Source organism: Pongo abelii, chromosome 19 (genome assembly GCF_028885655.2).
Source record: "Pongo abelii isolate AG06213 chromosome 19, NHGRI_mPonAbe1-v2.0_pri, whole genome shotgun sequence".
Taxonomy (NCBI): Eukaryota; Metazoa; Chordata; class Mammalia; order Primates; family Hominidae; genus Pongo; species Pongo abelii.
In genome coordinates, this window is record NC_072004.2 from 46,301,657 (window position 1) to 46,321,006 (window position 19,350).

General features: G+C 52.5%; 1 protein-coding gene across 5 annotated transcripts in view; it reads left to right on the forward strand.

Annotated features, from left to right (window-relative positions):
• RHBDL3 (rhomboid like 3) overlaps window positions 1-19,350 on the forward strand; it is a 59,007-nt gene that overhangs the window by 8,241 nt on the left and 31,416 nt on the right. For 3 of the 5 annotated variants that reach the window (XM_054536636.2, XM_024234711.3, XM_054536637.2), the window contains 2 exons: window positions 10,586-10,744; window positions 14,786-15,010. In XM_054536636.2, the coding sequence (XP_054392611.1) occupies window positions 10,586-10,744; window positions 14,786-15,010 (384 nt within the window). Of the gene's footprint in view, window positions 1-10,585; window positions 10,745-11,142; window positions 14,367-14,396; window positions 14,641-14,785; window positions 15,011-19,350 lie in introns of those variants that run through there. The other 2 variants (XM_054536639.2, XM_054536638.2) reach the window with 2 other exon arrangements.

The following is a 19,350-nucleotide window of genomic DNA, read 5'->3' on the forward strand; positions in this document are numbered from 1 at the left end:
TGCCTGGCCAGACCTCGATCTTGAATCAAAGTGTTCAGAGCCCCAGTTGGGGTTCCTTCCACCGTATCAGGCTGCCTGCTTTAGGGGAGAAGCTGAAAAATCACATTTCCCCTGAACTTTCCAGAGAAAGGAGAGAAGGTTTTGGACAAAGGCTGCGTGGGGAGTGTTGTGCATGGCAGAGGGTGAAGGGTGAGACGAGGCGTCTGGCCATCCGGTAGACAGGGCTAGCACTCCTCTGTCTGGTGTTCTGATCTGGCAGTTCCTGCTGGAGCTTTATTTAGTGGTCTATCGTGACATTGGGGCCATTGTCTTGCACTAGAGAAATGAGTCCATGTGTGTCTTAAGCTGTGAACAACTAGAGGTAGCCCCCATCACTATTCCCCAGGCTTTTGTGAAGCAAGGTACAGGTTGAAATCAGTATATTTGAGTCAGCAAATATTCTTTGAGGGAGCAAACATTGAATGTCTAACTGCGTGCATATAAATTTGTTGTCTCATTTTGATCTCTCAGCAGCCCTGTGAGGTGTGTGGTGCTGCACCTCAAAAGAGGAAACTGGCTAGGTGCAGTAGCTCACACCTGTAATCCCACCACTTTGGGAGGTTGAGATGGGAGGATGGTTTGCTTGAGGCCAGGAGTTCAAGACCAGCCTGGTCAACATAGCAAAGCACCTTCTCTATTTAAAATAAAAAAGGAAAGTGAGGTTTGAGGGGGCAGCGTTTGCCCAAAGACAGCAGTGAGGACCTTCTGTGGCAGTCGCATGTGTATGTATGCGTGCACGTGTGTTTGTGTGTGCGTGAGTGTGCATGTGTGTGCATGTGTGTGTATGCATGCACGTGTGTTTGTGTGTGCGTGAGTGTGCGTGTGTGCGTGAGTGTGCATGTGTATGCGTGCACATGTGTGTGTGTGAGTGTGCATATGTGTGTGCGTGCACGCATGCATGTGTGTGTGTCCCCACAAGCCTTCTAGGTGGCTCCTGAAATGGGCCAGGAGTTGCAGGAGCAGCTGAGCACCCTTTATCCTTCCAGCCCTTTATCCTGCCTGCCATGCACCCCCTCTGCATCTTGCTCCCCTCCTTCTCCATGGATCTGTTGGCTCTTTCTCCTCTGGGGGACCAGAGAGACCCTTTGGTGGCTGCCAGGAGAAGCAGCAGCGGCCAGTGGTTTAGGCTGAAGGGGAGGGATGGGGCGATGTCACATCCCTCCCTGCTGACATTCATTCCCCACTCCCTGCCTGCAGCTCCCTTGAGACTCCTGGGCTTCATGGCCATGACTCGGCTTCAGTCCCCAGGCGGCGCGTCAGGCTGGGCCGGATGAGTCAGCATGGATGTTACATCTGCTCCTCCTGGGTACCCAAGGGCCTCTGAGTCACAGCCCCCGGCAGCCCCCTCAGTGGCCTGCCAAAGGCAGGGGCCGTTCTGGAATGGGAAGGGAGCCGTCTGTGTGCCTGGGAGGCCTTGTGAGGAGGTCGGAAGGAGGAGAAAGGGCTGCAGTAGTCCCCCAGAGGCAGGAAGGAATAGGCCCAGTGGAGGAGGCAGTCCCCCAACCCATGCTGCCCACCCCACCCATCCCCAGCTGCATGCGTTCCAGGGAAGGTGTGAGGTCATTTCTTCCCCTCACTGCCCAGGTGTTGCTGGGTGGTTTTCTGGAAGCGTGCCGATTGTCAAGGGCTCAGCCTGAGTTCAGGCCAGGATGCCTGTCTCTCCCTAATCAGCCTGCCTGCCCCCATCCTAGGATTCAGCTGTTTGACTTTGGGCAAGGGGGATGCTCAGGAGGCCGCTTAGGGCTTTTGGGAGAAGCACCATGAGAGGGCTGAGCTGCCTCCCCCACCCCTCTATGGTGGCAGCTGAGGGAGCAGAAATAATACGACTGGGAATCCCGGAATCGTAGAGGCTTCTCCAGCTGTCAGGGGCCGGGCCTGGCCAGATCCCAGGGGAGTAGGGGTCACAAGGGCCCCTCATGCCTCCATCTGGTCTCTCTCCTTCCCACAGAGGCTTGAGGTCTCTGAAAACCCACTCCCAGCCCCAGCTTGAAGCAGGCCAGACTGCCCGGGTCCACCCCCTCCAGAGTGCCTCAGGCAGGGGGCATGTCTCTGAGTACCTCAATTTTTGTATCTGTTAAGTGGCACGAACCAGACTTACTCTAGGGTTGGCATGAGAACAAAAAAACAAAAAATTGTGAAAGTCAGTATTTTAAAGAGTCAAGGGAAAAGGTCAGGGGAAGGGTGTGAGGTGATTTTCTCTATGGGACAAACCAGACTTACTCTAGGGTTGGCATGAGAACAAAAAAACAAAAAAAATTGTGAAAGTCAGTATTTTAAAGAGTCAGGGGAAAAGGTCAGGGGAAGGGTGTGAGGTGGTTTTCTCTATGGGACAAACCAGACTTACTCTAGGGTTGGCATGAGAACAAAAAACCAAAAAAAATTGTGAAAGTCAGTATTTTAAAGAGTCAGGGGAAAAGGTCAGGGGAAGGGTGTGAGGTGGTTTTCTCTATGGGTGAATTAGCATCCTCATTTGCAAGAAAGCAGAAATGGAAGAGAAAGCTCCTACTCCCCTAACCTCCCCGCTGACCTTGGCAGCTGCAGCCTGGACCTAATTTACGGGGCTGTAAATATCCATGAATGGGCCAGAGTTCCCTGGTGGGCTCTGGCCGTTGGGTGGGGAGAGCTCTGCTGAACCACAAACCCCTGGGCAGCCTCGTTAATTCTGCTCTGCTCAGAAGATGAGTAATGAGGCATGGGGCCAGCAGTTGAGCCATGGTAACCTTCACCAGACAGCTGCCTGCACTGTATTCCAGCCCTAGCACCGGACTCCAGCCCTAGCACAGGACTCCAGCCCTAGCACCGTACTCCAGCCCTAGCACCGTACTCCAGCCCTGGCACCGTACTCCAGCCCTGGCACCATACTCCACCCCTGGCACCTTACTCCAGCCCTGGCACAGTACTGCAGCCCTAGCACCGTACTCCAGCCCTAGCACTGGACTCCAGCCCTAGCACACGTGCCTGTGCTCATTTCTCAGGGCTCATTCTGCCTTGGTGTGTGTACACAGGAGAAGACAATGGGGATCCAGGTGGGAACCCACTCTAGATCCCAGGTCTCCACCTTCCTGACCCAAGAGGTCTTCACCCCAGTGGCAGCTGGTTCCTTGGCCCTGGGTACTGCCTTTGAGGTCCTTGAAAGTACTCATATCCCTCACTGAGGTCCGGGGCCTGTCTAGATCATGGACAGGGAGAGGGTCCTCCTGGGAGAGAGAATTCAAGCCTTGGAGGCAGAGACCAGACATGTATTTGTCCTGAAAATGCAGCTGGTGAAAATCACACATACATAATAGACACAAGAAGACAGAGGTATGCGCTTCTTTCTCTCATGCTTCCCTGCTGCTGGGCAAATTCTGAAGCCTTGGCCTGGCTCATGGGCCTGCAGCTGGGAGGGGAGAAGCAGTGCTGCTGTCCTGGGTGCTGAGCAGGCAAATCCCAGCTCCAGCGGGGTTTGCTCCCTGAGAGCTCAGCTCAGCGGCCCCATTAGGCCAGTCACGGACTCCTCAGCCTCTTCTGGGGCCTGGTGTCCCCAGTCAACCCTCAGGCTGGGCCTGGAGCCCACAGACTTCTAGCATTGCTGGAAGACTCCAGCAAAGTGTCAGCTGCTCGGAGAGCCTATGCTACTCATGGGGCGGAAGTGAAAGGCTCTGGTTTTGAACCAGCGGCAAAGGGGCTAGGTTCACCAAAGGGAAACGTGACTGCTGTGGACTCATGCCTTGTTCCCAAAGAGTGTTCCATCAAGTGTTACTGTGAAAAAATACTACGACCAAAGGTCAAATAAGTTTGAAGAATGCTGGGCTGAACAAAATCAGACAGGTTTCTCCAGCCTAAGACCTTGCAGAGTCCTTGATATGGTGCGTTATGACCCTCCAAGAGGTTTTTCCACTTGTAGGACCACAGAACCCTTATTTCAGGTACCATCAGGTACCTGGTATTCCACAGAACACACATTGGGAAACCCTTAAAAATCAGCTGGGTGTGGTGGCTCACACCTGTAATCCCAGCACTTTGGGAGGCTGAGGCAGGCAGATCACCTGAGGTCAGGAGTTTGAGACTAGCCTGGCCAACGTGGTGAAACCCCGTCTCTACTAAAAATACCAAAAATTAGCCGGGCGTGGTGGTGGGTGCTGTAGTCCCAGCTACTTGGGAGGCTGAGGCAGGAAAATTGCTTGAACCTGGGAGGTGGAGATTGCAGTGAGCCAAGATCGCACCACTGCACTCCAGCCTGGCGATAGAGTGAGACTCCATCTCAAAAAAATAAAAATAAACTCAGGGGCTATGTTTCATTCAACCGAACAAGACAGAGAAAAACAAGGGAGGGCAAGATGGGACCAGCCAGCACAGTGGAGGAATCCTGAACTATTTCTGTCTTGACCGCGAACTCACTCTCTGACCTGGACTAGTTTATTTTGTTCCTTTTGCCCTATGCACCTGTTTCCCCATAAAACGAGTGTGATGCCTGGGCCACAGTTGATCCTTAGTGAATATGTGTTAGGTGGACACGTAAGAGGATTGGATGAGGGTCTCTCAAACTCTCTTTAGCCACAGCACTTTAGTGATGGGAGAGAGTGCAGGCTCTCACCCCTCTGCCTGGATATGAATCCATCTGCACCTATTACCAGCCGTTCACACTTGGGCAACCCAGCTCTTGGTGCCTCGGTTTCCTCTCCTGTAAAATGGAGCTCACAATAGTGTGTACCTCTTAGGGTTGCTGTGAGATTTAAATAGGGGGGACCACTCTCAAAGTGACCAAGTTAGGACACTTTGAGAGTGAAGGAGCCACTGTAAATCACACTCAAGGCTGGGCATGGTGGCTCACGCCTATAATCCCAGCACTTTACGAGACCAAAGTGGGAGGATTGCTTGAGGCCAGGAGTTCAAGACCAGCCTGGGCAACATAGCAAGACCCTGTCTCTACAAAAAAATTTAAAAATTAGCCAGGTATGGTAGCACATGCCTGTGGTCCCAGCTACTCAGGAAGCAAACACAGGAAGGTTGCTTGATCCCAAGAATTCAAGGTTATGGTGAGCTACAATCACATCACTACACCCCAGCCTGGGCAACAGAGCAAGATCCTGTTGTTTCTTAAACAAGAACATAATAATTATTATGCTTGGACAACAGGTATATGCCAGGACTAACACAGAAAAACCAGGATGTGTGGTGGCCTAAGGTTTCAGTCAAAGGGTGCCTGATACATAGCAAACTTTCCACACATATCAGCCGTTATCGTGTTGCTGTTCACCGGGATAGTATGCAGAAGGCCAGCACATAAACTAGCTCCGAATGGAGCTGCCCTGCCTGAGGAGGGCTGGGGGCTGCTCTTCAGTCCCCTCCCCAGCACCTCTGGGCCTTGGAGGCCCCATAGCCCCTAGAACTCTGCAGCGTAGTTTGAAAACCACTGAGTTTCCCTCCTGCTCTCCTGCACCGTGATTTCTGATTCCCTGACCTGCTGTCCCTCTCCCCAGTGTTGCCAGGCCCCTCCGACAGCACAGACCCAAATGACCCCAGCCCTTCCTCACTCCATGTGGAATTGTGTGCTGTGATCCCGAATGTCCCGTAGCCCCTTGACTGTGCAAAGATTCCAAATAGAAGATTGGCTGCCCTTGTGGGCTGCATAGGTTGTGGATTTCTCATTTTCTACCCCGCATTTCCATATGGCATGCTTATGTGCACGGGGTGGGTGGCCCTTATAGCTCCCTGAGAAGAGTTTCTGCTTGATTGATGGAGAAACTGAGGCAGGGTGGTTGAATGAACTACCCAAGATGGCACAATAGCTGCGAGTGGAGCCTCTTTCTGGAACTCTCTTCCTCCCCTTGCCCCAGACTGGGGAAGGAGCCCCAGATGGCAGCAATACAAAGAGAGAATCTGGTGGGTCAGTTCCCCCACCTAGATGGGCTGAGCGCCCCAGAAATGGGTGCAGCATAGAGGACAGGAGAAGGCAGACCGTGTGGGAGGCCTCAGGCTGGGGCGAGCTGTGACCTAGAGGATTAGGGTCGGATGCTGGGTGCTGGTGCGATTAAAGGCCGAGGCAGGTGGGCGGGCCAGCTCCTCTGTGTGAATGTGTCCTCCGCTCAGGCTGAATGTGGACTTGGCCGCCCCTCCCTCCAAGGCGCTGAGCCCTATTCAGGAGGCAGCTTCCAGGACGCTCCCAGGCTCCTGGCTCCCTGCTGGGCCCCTACGGCCCATTCACAGCCCACATTCTAACGGCTGCCCCGACCAGCCCCAGAGCAGTCCCAGTCAGGCTGCCTCAATCCCACCCAGCCCAGACCCCATCAGGAGCACCTCACTACCAAAGTGGGTGAATCCGGGACACAGTGCCTGGGGGAGGGGAGCTTCAGGACCAGCGGCACGGTATTAACAAGGAAATTGCATTGATGGGGCTTGTTTTCCCGAAAGCTCCAAACCACAGTTTGGATCTGCCTAATGATCCCAATCCCCCTTAAGCAGGCTGTGAAGGAGGAGGAAGGGTAGGATATGTGCCCAGAGAGGGTCAGCCACACCTCCATCACAGTAGGATGCTCCCAGCTTCACAGCAAGGGAAGCTGGTCTGGCCTCTGAGCCCAGGCCCTGGTGAGCTGCTGCCCCGCGAGAGGAAGGTAGCCCACTTTGTAGATGAGGTAGTTGTGGCTCGGGAGTTTACTGTAAATTACACAAACCCTGGTTAGTGGTAGAGACAAGCATGAGGTTTGCCTTGTTCCTTGCTACCCGTGAGTGAGGGGTGCAGCCTCTGTTAGAAGCTCCCAGCTTCCTTCTGGAGCAATAGGATGCACCTCTCTCCTGCTTTCTGTGCACTCACGCTCTCTCTGGCTCTCTCTGTCTCTTTCTCCCTTTGCCTCCCTTTCTCTGTCCCCCACGCCCCATACCCAATGTCAGCACCTGCCCTTGCTCTCATCTTCCTGGGGGTGGGGGTGGGGGTGGGGGTTGAAAGGTGTCCTGTGCATTCATGGAGCCCAGGCAGCCGGCCCATTGCTGCCTCTCCCTCCCCTGCCCCAGCCATCCTCTGGGCATCCCCGAAGCCTCATTATTAGGGTAGCAGTGACCCCCCATTGTCTGGCCTGTCTGGCCCTGCCATGAAAGGTAGAGTTTTGGCAGAGAACCGAGGCTCGGCCTGATTCCAGCTTGTTCTCTGCTGTCTGGAGCCTGTTACTATGCTGGGGGCAGAGCAGGCAGGCCCTGGTGGGGGGTGGGGGCTTGAGGAGCCACAGGGCAGCCATGTCACTAGGACAACAGCAGGGAGCACTGGAGGGGGAGATTGAGGGGGAGAGCAGGTGGCTCTTTGTCTGGAGCCTGATCCCAGCACCCCCACCCCACGGCCCTCCCCAGCCTGGGAGGCAGCCCCTAGGAGGGGATTGGTGCTTGCTCCCAGGGCACGCAAAGCCATTGGGCTCCCTCCCCCAGGCCGAGGCAGGAGAGACTGTACAAGCTGTGCTGCAGACCAATGGCCCTCCTGCAGCCCCCACTGGGGGACTTCCCAGGACTCCACCTGCTCCTTCTCAGCCCGCACCCCACCCCCTATCTACCCACCCAGCACAGGAGGGCCAGGCTAGTGAGACCCTGTGATGGAGTAGGGGTTGGCACAGGTGGTTTGTAGAGATGGGAGGGGTCCCAGGCACCAAGGAAACAGACCCTCCCTGGCTGTGGTTGCCACATTCCCTCTCCAGGGTCCATTTCCTTAGCTGAGCAATGAAGGAGGTCGGAGCTGTTGCTGTCCGGGGCTGTTTCCTGATTTAAAAATCTCTGCCTATGGTAGGGCTGTGAGACTCATGGAGCCCCTTCCTCTCCTGGGCCCGCACTCACCTCTTTGGTCCTTAAATTTTGTTCCTGGGCATCAGAGCAGTCCCTGGAGCTGGAGGTCAGTGGCACCTGGCCATGGCTTAGAGGAGTGCTCGGCTGCCTGGAGGTGGAATCCTGGCTCTGCCACTTGCCGGGCAAATCACTTCACCCCTCCGTGCTAACTTTTCTGTGCCTCTATTTCCTCATCTGTAATGTGGGGACATGGATAGGATCTGCTACATAAGGTTGTGTAGGAGTCAAAGACATTATATGCATAAGGTGCTTAAACAGTATTTGGCTCCATGAAAACACTCAGCAAATATTAGGTGTTTTTATTCTTCAAGATCTTTACTGAGCAACGAGTAGGTGAGTTTCCTGAAATACTTGATGTTGTGAACCAAACAGATGTCATCCGTGAAACCTAGCATTTTGACTTGAAGGTGGGAGATATACAGATTTTAAAATACGCCTCGGGGCCAGGTATGGTAGCTCATGCCTGTAATCCCAGTACTTTGGGAAGCTGAGGCAGGAGGATCGCTTAAGCCCAGGAGTTCGAGACCAGCCTGGGCAACGTAGTGAGAGCCCATCACTACAAAAAATTTAAAAATTAGCTGGTTGTGGTGGCACACAACTGTGGTCCCAGCTACTTGAGAGGCTGAGGTGGGAGGATTGCTTGAGCCCAGGAGGTCGAGGCTTCAGTGAGCTATGATGGCACCACTTCACCCCAGTCTGGGTGACAGAGTGAGATCCTGTCTAAAACAAAGAACAATAGACCTCATTGGAGATGTCCTTTCTTGTTGAATTCTGTGGAGATTTTTTTTTTTCTTTTTTGAGACGGAGTCTCGCTCTGTCGCCCAGGCTGGAGTGCAGTGGCACAATCTTGGCTCACTGCAAGCTCCACCTCCCAGGTTCAGGCCATTCTCCTGCCTCAGCCTCCCAAGTAGCTGGGACTACAGGTGCCTGCAACCATGCCCGGCTAGTTTTTTGTATTTTTATTAGAGACTGGGTTTCACCGTGTTAGCCAGGACGATCTCGATCTCCTGACCTCGTGATCCACCCGCCTCGGCCTCCCAAAGTGCTGGGATTACAGGCGTGAGCCACCGCGCCCGGCCTTCTGTGGAGAATTGAAATAGCCCATGACTGGGACTCCTGACTGTTGCTCTTTGATTTTCTCAGAAATGTTACACACAGAATCCACTTCCCTAAAATAGCCTTCATTGACCATCTAGAAAAGGCGAAAATGTGGGTTTGGTATTCCGGACTCCCTCATCATGCACACACATACATCCTCAATGTCTGTTTGCCTTTTAAAAAACTCACAGCTGCATCTCCAGGATGCAGTGGAGTCTTATGTAGGGAAGTGCCTTGTGAACAGGAAAGCTCCTGGTGTCCAGGAGATGCTTGGTGTTAAAAGTGTTGTGGTGGGCATTGGGTGGGCTCCTTGAGGAAAGGGATAGAAATGATAAGGTCTTCTCTGGGAGAGGTGATTAAGATCTTGCCTTTTCTTCTTCTTTTTTTTTTTTTTTTGAGATGGAGTCTCGCTCTGTTGCCCAGGCTGGAGTGCAGTAGCGTGATCTCGGCTCACTGCAAGCTCCGCCTCCTGGTTTCATGCCATATTCTCCTGCCTCAGCCTCCCGAGTAGCTGGGACTACAGGCGCCCACCACCATGCCCGGCTACTTTTTTGTATTTTTAGTAGAGACGGGGTTTCACCGTGTTAGCCAGGATGGTCTCGATCTCCTGACCTCGTGATCCGCCCGCCTTGGCCTCCCAAAGTGCTGGGATTACAGGCTTGAGCCACCACGCCTGGCCCGATCCTGCCTTTTCTAACTGAACTGATGAGGCTTTTCATGGAAAATCAGTGCCTGTCTGTTCATCTGAACACCCACTATTTATTCATCCAACAAATCTTGATTGAGTGCTGATAATGCCAGGCTCTGTGCTAAGTACCGGGGGTAAGTTGTGAACCGACCTGCAAGGCGCCACGGTCCAAGGAGGAGGCAAAAGCAGACAGACACCAGTGTGGGCTGGAGGCCCAGAGGTCTGGACAGAACAGAGGGTGCCGTGAGAACAGGCCATGCCTGAGGGGAGCCTTCCAAGAGAAGGGCACATCTGAGTAGTCAGGAAGGGTGAGTCGGAGTCTTCCAGGGAGACGAAGGAAGAAAGGGAATCCCAGGCGGAGGGACCCACGTGGTGCAAAGCTGCAAACGATGAAAGAGCACGGTGTAAAACACCAATCCCTCCCCACCTGGGTGTGTGGGAGGGGCCATGGGAGGGCGGCCAGGGGCGGAAGGACTTGCAAGGCAGTGCTGCTTGCTCCCCAGGGCCCTCTGGCAGCCCCCCTGGAGTCCCTCTGGCCCAGTCCCCTTTCCCTTTGCCAGTCGCAGCTGAAACGTCCTTCTCCTGCTGTCCTCTCCCCCGTCCCAGGCCCCAGAAGTTTCTCATCTTCCTGCACTCGTTGCCTTTTCATTCGCACTTCCCTCTCCATGGTGAGAGGAGGCGGTTTAACCTCTCTGAGCCTCAGTTTCCTTATCCACACGAGATGGTTGGATTGGGTGATCCTGAAGGTCTGCAGGTCCTCTAGGACTTTAAGTGATTGTCATTCCTACTTAGCTGTTTCCCAGGGGGGTCCTTGGAAACCTCCCAGACACTGACTGAGCCTCTGTTTGCCAGGGGCTGGGGACTAAAGCCAGTGACTAGTGGTGATCAGGGCAGCCACATCAGTGTGAAGAGGAGGTGGTGCCCTGCTGACCCTGCTCCTGTCTGCTTTTCCCTCAGTTTGACCCTGGGAACACAGGCTACATCAGCACAGGCAAGTTCCGGAGTCTTCTGGAGAGCCACAGCTCCAAGCTGGACCCGCATAAAAGGGAGGTACTCCTGGCTCTTGCCGACAGCCATGCGGATGGGCAGATCTGCTACCAGGATTTTGTCAGCCTAGTGAGTGCTCTGGGGCCCTCGGTACTGGGAGGGACCTGTTTGAGGGTTGTGGTTTCCACACATTTAAAGGATTTAGGCAATTCAAAGGATCTGTTGGCCTGCAGCATTGAAAAAGTCCAGGCTTCTGCAGGTGAAAGGGTGCCACCAAGGACTCATCTTCTCTTTGTCTCTAGGCTCTGCCCTCCGCAGTGTCAGCCCATCCTCAAGGCAGCACCTGGCAATTTCAGACTCTCCTATTGTGGCAGCAAAGTGGCTGCAGCTGTTCCAGCCCTCATACCCTCAGGCTGCACCTTGCAGAAGGGAGGGAGGGAGGGAGGGAGAGAGGGAGAGAGGGAGGGAGAGAGGGAGAGAGGGAGGGAGAGAGAGAGAGAAGAGGAGGGGAGGGGAGAGAGAGGAGAGAGAGAGAGATCCTTCTTGGTGTAGCTCTTGCGCAGGCCTGGTATTTTCTCCCTCCCATTGGCCTAGATTGGGTCAGTAGGATGGGTAGATTGAGTTAAATCAATCATTGCCCCACCCCTGTAGCTGAGAGTGGGGTCAGTTCCACCAAAATGAAGGGCTGTGAGTAGGTAGGGTATTGGTGGTAGGAGAAGGGGCTGGGGAGTGGGGGCCGAGAGGGTCAGTGCAGCACGTGGTAGAGCCAGAGCTCAGCAGATCTGCTCAGCAGATGCCCTGGGCTGCCAAAGAGGCTGGAGAAGAGAGGCCCATGGATCCTGCCCAGCGGCCTGTATCTCGGAGCAGAGACTTCCCCTCACTGAGGGTTAGTGCTGCGCGATTTCAGGGGCTGCTGTGGACTGGGGTTCAGTGGGGTTAAGCAGGCAGTATTTCACCCACCATGGGATGCAGGTGACATCAGTGGAAAAGCGGGGTGAACAAGCAGGTTGAAAATAAGACCCAAAGTTTTTGCTGGGTTTCCCTATTGGTGAGGTGGAGCTGGTCACCTCTCTTCATGTCACCCATGGAGGGAGCGAGAGTGAAATGACTTGTGTGAAGCGCCCCAGACTCCTAAATTCAAAGGCACCAGTGATGGGGGAGCCGCCACCACTGGAGCCTGTCATTGTGCCACATGAGCGCTCTGATGTGGATGCCCAGGCAGGGGAGATGTTTCAACAGCCTCTTGGCTGAGGTCCAGCCTTGATCCAAGGGTTGGCGTGATTGCAGGGAGCTGTTGTGGGGTTTTTAGGAGTGGAGGAATTGACTGCTGTTCAGAGTGGACCCAGGGAGCAGACCTCGTGGAGGGAAGGGACAGAGCTGAGCTGAGCAAGGGAGGGGGACAGTGAGGATTCATAGGATAGGCAGTGAGGGTGAGTCCTGTGACTTGGAACCCAGCAGTGTCACCAAAGACCGGGCCAAAGGTTTGAGCCTGCCCAGGCTCATCCACAGCCACAGCCCCAGCACCTGTGTGTTTGCTGCAAGATGCCCTGCTAGGTCTTAGGGCACGTGGGGCCCAGGAGTGGCTTCTCTCCAGCCAGGGGTCAATGGAGCCTCTGTGTGAGCTCAGGACAGCAAGTTACTTGTTACTGCTGGGATTTCTGGGATTTCTCTGTTCAAATTCTGCACTGGATCTATATGAGCAGGGCTGCCCTGGAGAGCAGACAAAGAAGGGACTCACCAGAGGGGAAGCTCTGAGTAGGGCAGAGAGCTGAGGACCTGAAGTCTAGCAAACCCAGGTCCTGGTCTGGCTCTGCCTCTGCCACACACTGGGAAAGAGCCTCTGAGCCTGCCTTTTCCCATTTGTAAAATGGATCCAAAGGATCCTCTCTTTAGGGTTGTTGCAAGGATCGAAAAAAGTATTTGAATGTTTTTGATGTCTCTTAATGTTCTTCTACCAGGTAAACTCCTCTGCATCCTTTGTGAGCCTTTGCCTGCTCAATCCAGGCAGAGTGAGTCAGCCTTTTTCAGAGCTCCCACAGTGCCTTGCCCAGGCCTCTCTCGTAGTACAGACCGCCACACTGCATTACAGCTGAGCAACCCGGGTAGTTGTGTATGAGTGTGCAGGTTGTATACTGTACAATGGTGCCTAGCTGAGAGATGATGGAGACTGAAATCTGGCCTGGACTTTGCCCACCAAGGCCTGGCATGGGTGCACCCATCCAGAAGAAGAGGCTCCTTTATCTGATTGGCAGAACAGCTCCATATGGGCTAGCATGGACTGTGGAGTCAGGCAGATCTGTATTTGAATCCTGACTCTGCGGTTTACTGAGTACCTGGGGAAACTACTCACCCTCTCCAAGCTTCAGTCCCCATATTTGTAATGTTGGAATAATACAGGGTGCCAAATAACTATGATGGCACCCTCTTTTGCTGTTTTTACACTTCTGTCTCCCCTTGTAAACTCCATGAGGCCTGGGACCATGGTCACGGACTGTGCCCAGCACAGCACTAGGCATGTGAGGGACGCAGGTGGATGGTGAGTGTGTATTCCTGCTGAGCCAGCTCCCACCACGGGTCTTCAGGGCCTCTGGGCCGTGTGTGTGTGTGTGTGTGTGTGTGTGTGTGTGTGTGCTGTGCACACCCCTGTGCAGGTGCATCCTCAGGGACTGGGAGAGAGACAGGTGAGAGTGGCCACAAAATAATCTGACATCGTGATCCTGTCTTGGGCTCACAATGTGCACGAGGTGCCTAACCCTGGCCTACATTTACAGAGCTCCTGGGCCATTGAGAAGAACTAGATCCAGGCTTTGTAGGCATGGAGAGAATGGGGATAGAGAATGGTTGGAAAAGGTTCATCTGGGACGGCCTGCTGGAGGGACGAGTTTTAAGCTAGATTTTGACTATGAGAGACAGCAGAGCTCAGGAATGTGAGGTGGGGGGACCCTATAGATGGAAGTTCACACCACCTGGCCTGGTCTGAACCTAGATCCTCCCCAGCCATCTGCCCTCTGACAGGGCCTACAACCCCTGTGCCGTGGTCTGGCCTGGTTCACCTCACCAGCCCACTGGGCTCCTGCCTTCGGGTTTAGCCTGATGTCTACTGCTGGGCCTAGAGTCCCAAGAATACATTGATAATCCCCACACCAGCAAACATAGGGACAGCTGAGGTGTGGGGTTGGGAGAGCCATATCTCTAGGACTTCTCCCTGTAAGAAGGGTCTAAAGTTGGCCGTGGAAGGCAGGTGGGAGGTAATGGAGGCCTCGGGAGGCCAGGAGTCAGCAAGGCCACCACTGGTCTCCGAGTCAGGCTGACCACTGGGTGAGGCTGCCAGAGCTCTACCCAGTTTGTGTCAGGGAAGCGTCAGGCCGCTGAGGATAGAGCTGGTCCCCAGGTGGAGCTCTGCAGCCAGTCCTTGGGCTTGCTGGGCATTCCAGGTCCTGTGAAGGCCCTCGGGAGTGGTGACCTTCCCCAGGTACAGCTTGGGTTTTGGCTCTGGGAGCCTCTCTACAAACCCATCTAACCAAGGGCTGCCTGCCTCTTCCCAAGCTAGTGTGTCTGAGGGTGCTACCTCCTGCTCATCCTTTGATTCTCACTCAGACTTCACCTCCTCCAGGAAGCCTTCCTTGACCTCTGACCTCCCTGGGACTGGATTGGGCTCCCTCTTGTGTGCTTCCACAGCAACCATCACTCTGAACTGTGATTGCTGGTTACTAATCTGTCTTGAGCACCACCGTATCCCTCCCTGTGCCTGGTAATGAGCCTGACACTTAGTAGTTGCTCAGTAAATTGTGATGGACGGATGATGAGTGAGTAGATGAAGGAAGGTATAGTGAACACAAATACGGGCTCTGGAGCCTTACTGAGTGTGAACTTGATGGATTCCTAAAGCTCTCTGTGTCTCAGTTTCCTAATCCAATAGAATGGGGATGTTAATAGTCCTTATCTAACGGGAAGACTGGTGATCGTCAAATGAGCCAAAAGACGTGAAGGGCTGAGAATAACCCCTGACACCTAACAAGACCTTGGTGAATGTTGCTTCTTATTAACTATTATAGGAGAAAGGGAAATGCGGGGTCAGGCCTGGTGCAAGGAACATGCTGGCTGGGAAGTGGGTGGGGAGCTCCGCTGGGCCCCAGCTCTGACCCTCTCCCCACTCCATTTCCTGCACAGATGAGCAACAAGCGTTCCAACAGCTTCCGCCAAGCCATCCTGCAGGGCAACCGCAGGCTAAGCAGCAAGGCCCTGCTGGAGGAGAAGGGGCTGAGCCTCTCGCAGCGACTCATCCGCCATGTGGCCTATGAGACCCTGCCCCGGGAAATTGACCGCAAGTGGTACTATGACAGCTACACCTGCTGCCCCCCACCCTGGTTCATGATCACAGTCACGCTGCTGGAGGCAAGGACAAGGGTGGGGAGGGGGTTGCTCTGCCTTAGGGAGTGGCGGGTATGGGGAGAGGAGCCAAGAGGATGACACAGATCATGGGGGAAGAGGGACATTTCTTCTCCATTGAAGGGCAATGGTTGAGGATCAAATAATAGTTGTATTGCAAATCAGACTCTGTTGCAGTGCATACCAGTGTTGTAACCCTGGACTGCAAAGAGATATTCCAAAGATTATTACTTCAAACAATACTTACTGCAGCCAAATCCCCATAGGACCACTGCCCCCCACCCACCCCAAAACAACAGCAACAAAAACGATGTCATAAGTTCATTGACTTGGGAGATCTAGCCAGGCTAACTCATTAAAGCCAGTTTATTTAGTTCCTCCCTAGGTGGGTAATGTGGACCAGTCATTTGCTCCATTTTCCTGCCTGAAAATCAGAAATAACCAGACCTGCCCTCCCTCTCCCAGGACACCTTAATTTAAAGTGAGAGAATGGCTACTGGTGCTTTCTGAACACAAAAGCATCACACAAACACATCTGGGAGGGAGTGTGAACAGGTAAATATGGGCTTAACATTTTTAAAGAACATTCTCCCCTTAGGGAATCCTCTGTACCTATTGTTATGCTAAATTCTACTGCTTATGCAACAGAATCCAAAGGTACCCCTTGCTGTGTTGGTGCCCATGTGTGATAAAACTCAATTCTTTTGGCGCCTCCACTCAAGAACCTGTGCAGCCCACCCCAGCTGCAGCAGCCCACCCCAGCTGCAGCTCCTGAATGGATGCTTGGATCTCCGCAGTTTCTCTTCCAAAGCCACGGGCCTAATTACCGCCTCTGCATATGTTCTTGTAAAGTTCCTGCCTAATCAAACGGCAGGATCGTTAAGCTTCGCGGCATCCTTCTTTTTTTCTAAGTCAGAATATCTGGTCTGCAGGCCAGCATTTCCCTGTTTGTTGTTATGGCTTCATCCAAGTACATGTTGAAGTTGCGATTTTTCTGAGATATTCTTGGACTCGTTCTTCAAGCGCTTACTGTGTTGGTCTGTTTATTAACTTCTATTTGAAGCCCAATAATAACGAGATGCCTTGGAAGCAGGATTTGCTGCCAGGCCACCCTCATGGTATTAGGTGGACAGAACGGCTCCTCAGAGAGCCCAGGAGAATACAGCTACCAGGGGCCTAAGCCATTCCCAGGCTGAGCCCAGAAGATTTTAACCCAACACTAATTAGAGCTTCCTTCTCTAAGTGTGTGCCGGGTGGGGGGCTGGCTCTTTGTGTATAGTTTATCACTTTTAAACCTCATGGCCACTCTGGAAGTCTAGGTATCGGTACCCATTTCCAGATAAAGAAACTGAGGGCCAGAGAATTCAGTTTGCCCTGGTTGATCAAGAGGAGCGATTTTGTGTCCAGGTTGGTTCAGATGAACCTCAGCTATGTAAACCCGAACCACCAATCTAGAAGAAACTGGGACATGCTCAAATAGCTGAAATAACGATCTCAAAGCCCTTGGGCTATAATGCCCCAGGCTTTTGTCTTCTATACAGTTCTGATAACCTGGCTTTCGGATTTCATAATGAATAGAAAATAGGAGGGATATAGTGTGAAGCAACAAAGGAGTCCACTACCAGCAAGCAATAAGAAACAGTAGCCGACAGCCTGGCAGTGAAGGAAGTGACAAAAGAAAAGTTTAAAGGCAGACCTGAATCTTAAAGAAATACAAGAATTGGCTGAGTGCGGTGGCTCACACCTGTAATGCCAGCACTTTGGGAGGTCAGGGTGGGAGGATCTCTTGAGCCCAGGAGTTCAAGACGAGTCTGGACAAAAAAGTGAGACTCTGTCTCTACAAAAAATCAAAAAATTCGCCAGGCATGGTGGTGCATGCCTGTGGTCCTAGCTACATGGGAGGCTGAGGCAAGAGGATCGCTTCAGCCCAGGAGGTCAAGGCTGTAGTGAGCTGTGTCCATGCCACATCACTCCAGCCGGAGTGACACAGTGAGACCCTGTCTCAAAAAAAAAAAAAAAAAAAAGGAAAAGAAATACAAGAATTTGGGGGCTTGGCCGGACGTGGTGGCTCACACCTGTAATCCCAGCACTTTCAAAGGCCAAGGTGGGCGGATCACTTGAGGTTAGGAATTTAAGACCAGCCTGGCCAACATGGTGAAACCCTGTCTCTACTAAAAATACAAAAATTAGTCGTGCGTCGTGGCGGGTGCCTGTAATCCCAGCTACTCAGGAGGCTGAGACATGAGACTTGCTTGAACTCAGGAGGCAGAGGTTGCAGTGAGCCGAGACTGTGCCACTGCACTCCAGCCTGGGTGACAGAAGAAGACTCTTATTTCAAAACAAAAACAAACAAAAAATGTCATCTTCCTGGAGTTGCTGGAGAAAAAAAATCACTCTTATAGCCCAGATATCAATACCTGAGATATTCCTTTTTTTTTTTTTTTTTTTTTTTTAGACAGAGTCTCCCTCTGTCACCCAGGCTGGAATGCCGTGGCGCAATCTTGGTTCACTGCAACCTCCGCCTCCTAGATTCAAGCAATTCTCCTGCCTCAGCCTCCTGAGTAGCTGGGGTTACAGGTGCCTGCCACCACGCCCGGCTAATTTTCATATTTTTAGTAGAGACGGGGTTTCACCACATTGGTCAGTCTGATCTCAAACTCCTGACCTCGTGATCTGCCCGCCTCGGCCTCCCAAAGTGCTGGGATTACAGGCGTGAGCCACTGCACCCAGCCCATACCTGAGATATTCTTAAACAGTTATGCATATGCCCTGATTAAGAACACAGGGACGTAAATGATACATTTTAGAAGGAGTCCCAGAAAAAAAAGAGTTAAGATAAATACCCTTTTAGAGATTAAACAAGTATGCTTCAGTCACGTGTGCAAAATCAACTTCTGTGGAATGTTGGTAAGAATGTGGAGAAATTGGAGCCCTTGTGCACTGTTGGTGGGAAAGTAAAATGGTGCAGCTGCTATGGAAAACAGTCTGGCGATGCCTCAAAAAATTAAACATAGAATTACCATATGATCCAGCAATTCCACTTCTGAATATATCCCAAAAGAATTGAAAGGGACTGGAAGAGATACTGATACACCCATATTCATAATAGCATTATTCACAATAGTCAAAAGGTAGAAGCAACCCAAGAGTCCATCAGTAGATGAATGGAGAAACAAAATGTGGTCTGTGTTTATAGTGGAGGGCGGGCGCGGTGGCTCATGCTGGTAATACCAGCACTTTGGGAGGCCAAAGAAGGTGGATCAGAGGTCGGGAGTTCGAGACCAGCCTGGTTAACATGGTGAAATGCTGTCTCTACTAAAAATACAAAAATTAGCTGGGCATGGTGGCACATGTCTAATCCCAGCTACTTGGGAGGCTGAGGCAGGAGAATTGCTTGAACCCGGGAAGCAGAGGTTGCAGTGAGCTGAGATCATGCCACTGCACTCCAGCCTGGGCAACAGAGTGAGACTCCATCTCAAAAAAAAAAAAAAAAAAAAAAAAAAAAGGAAGGGAAGGCTGGGTGCAGTGGCTCACGCCTATAATCTCAGCACTTGAGGAGGCAGGAAGATCGCTTGAGCCCAGGAGTTCAAGACCAGCCGGGAGGTAGAAGTTGCAAGCTGAGATTGCCCCACTGCACTCTAGCCAGGGCAACAGAGTGAGATCCTGTCTCAAAAAAAAGGGGGATGATTCTGACACATGCTACAACATGGATGAACCTTGAAAATATTATACCAAGTGAAATAAGCCAGACACAAAAAGACAAATACTGTATGATTCCACTTATATGAGGTAGCTAGAGTAGTCAAATTCATGGAGACAGAAAGTAGAATGGTGGTTGCCAGGGGCTGGAGGGAGGAGGGGGTGGGGCATCATTGTTCAGTGGGTACAGAGGGAGGAGGGGGTGGGGTGTCATTGTTCAGTGGGTACAGAGTTTCAGTTTTGCAAGTGAAGAGTTCTGTGGATGGAGAGTAGTGATGGTAGCACAGCAACATAAATGTCATTTAATGCCACTGAACTGATTAAGGCCGGGCACAGTGGCTCATGCCTGTAATCCCAGCACTTTGGGAGGCCGAGGTGGGCAGGTCACATGAGGTTAGGAGTTCTAAACTGGCCTGGCCAACATGGTGAAACCCCATCTCTACTAAAAATTCAAAAATCAGCCGGGCGTGGTGGTGCACTCCTGTAATCCCAGATACTTGGGAGGCTGAGGTAGGATAATCGCTTGAACCCGGGATGCGGAGGTTGCAGTGAGCCAAGATTGTATCATTGCACTCCAGCCTGGGCGACAGAGCAAGACCCTGTCTCAAAAAAACGCAAAAAACTGATTAAGATGGTAAATTTTATGT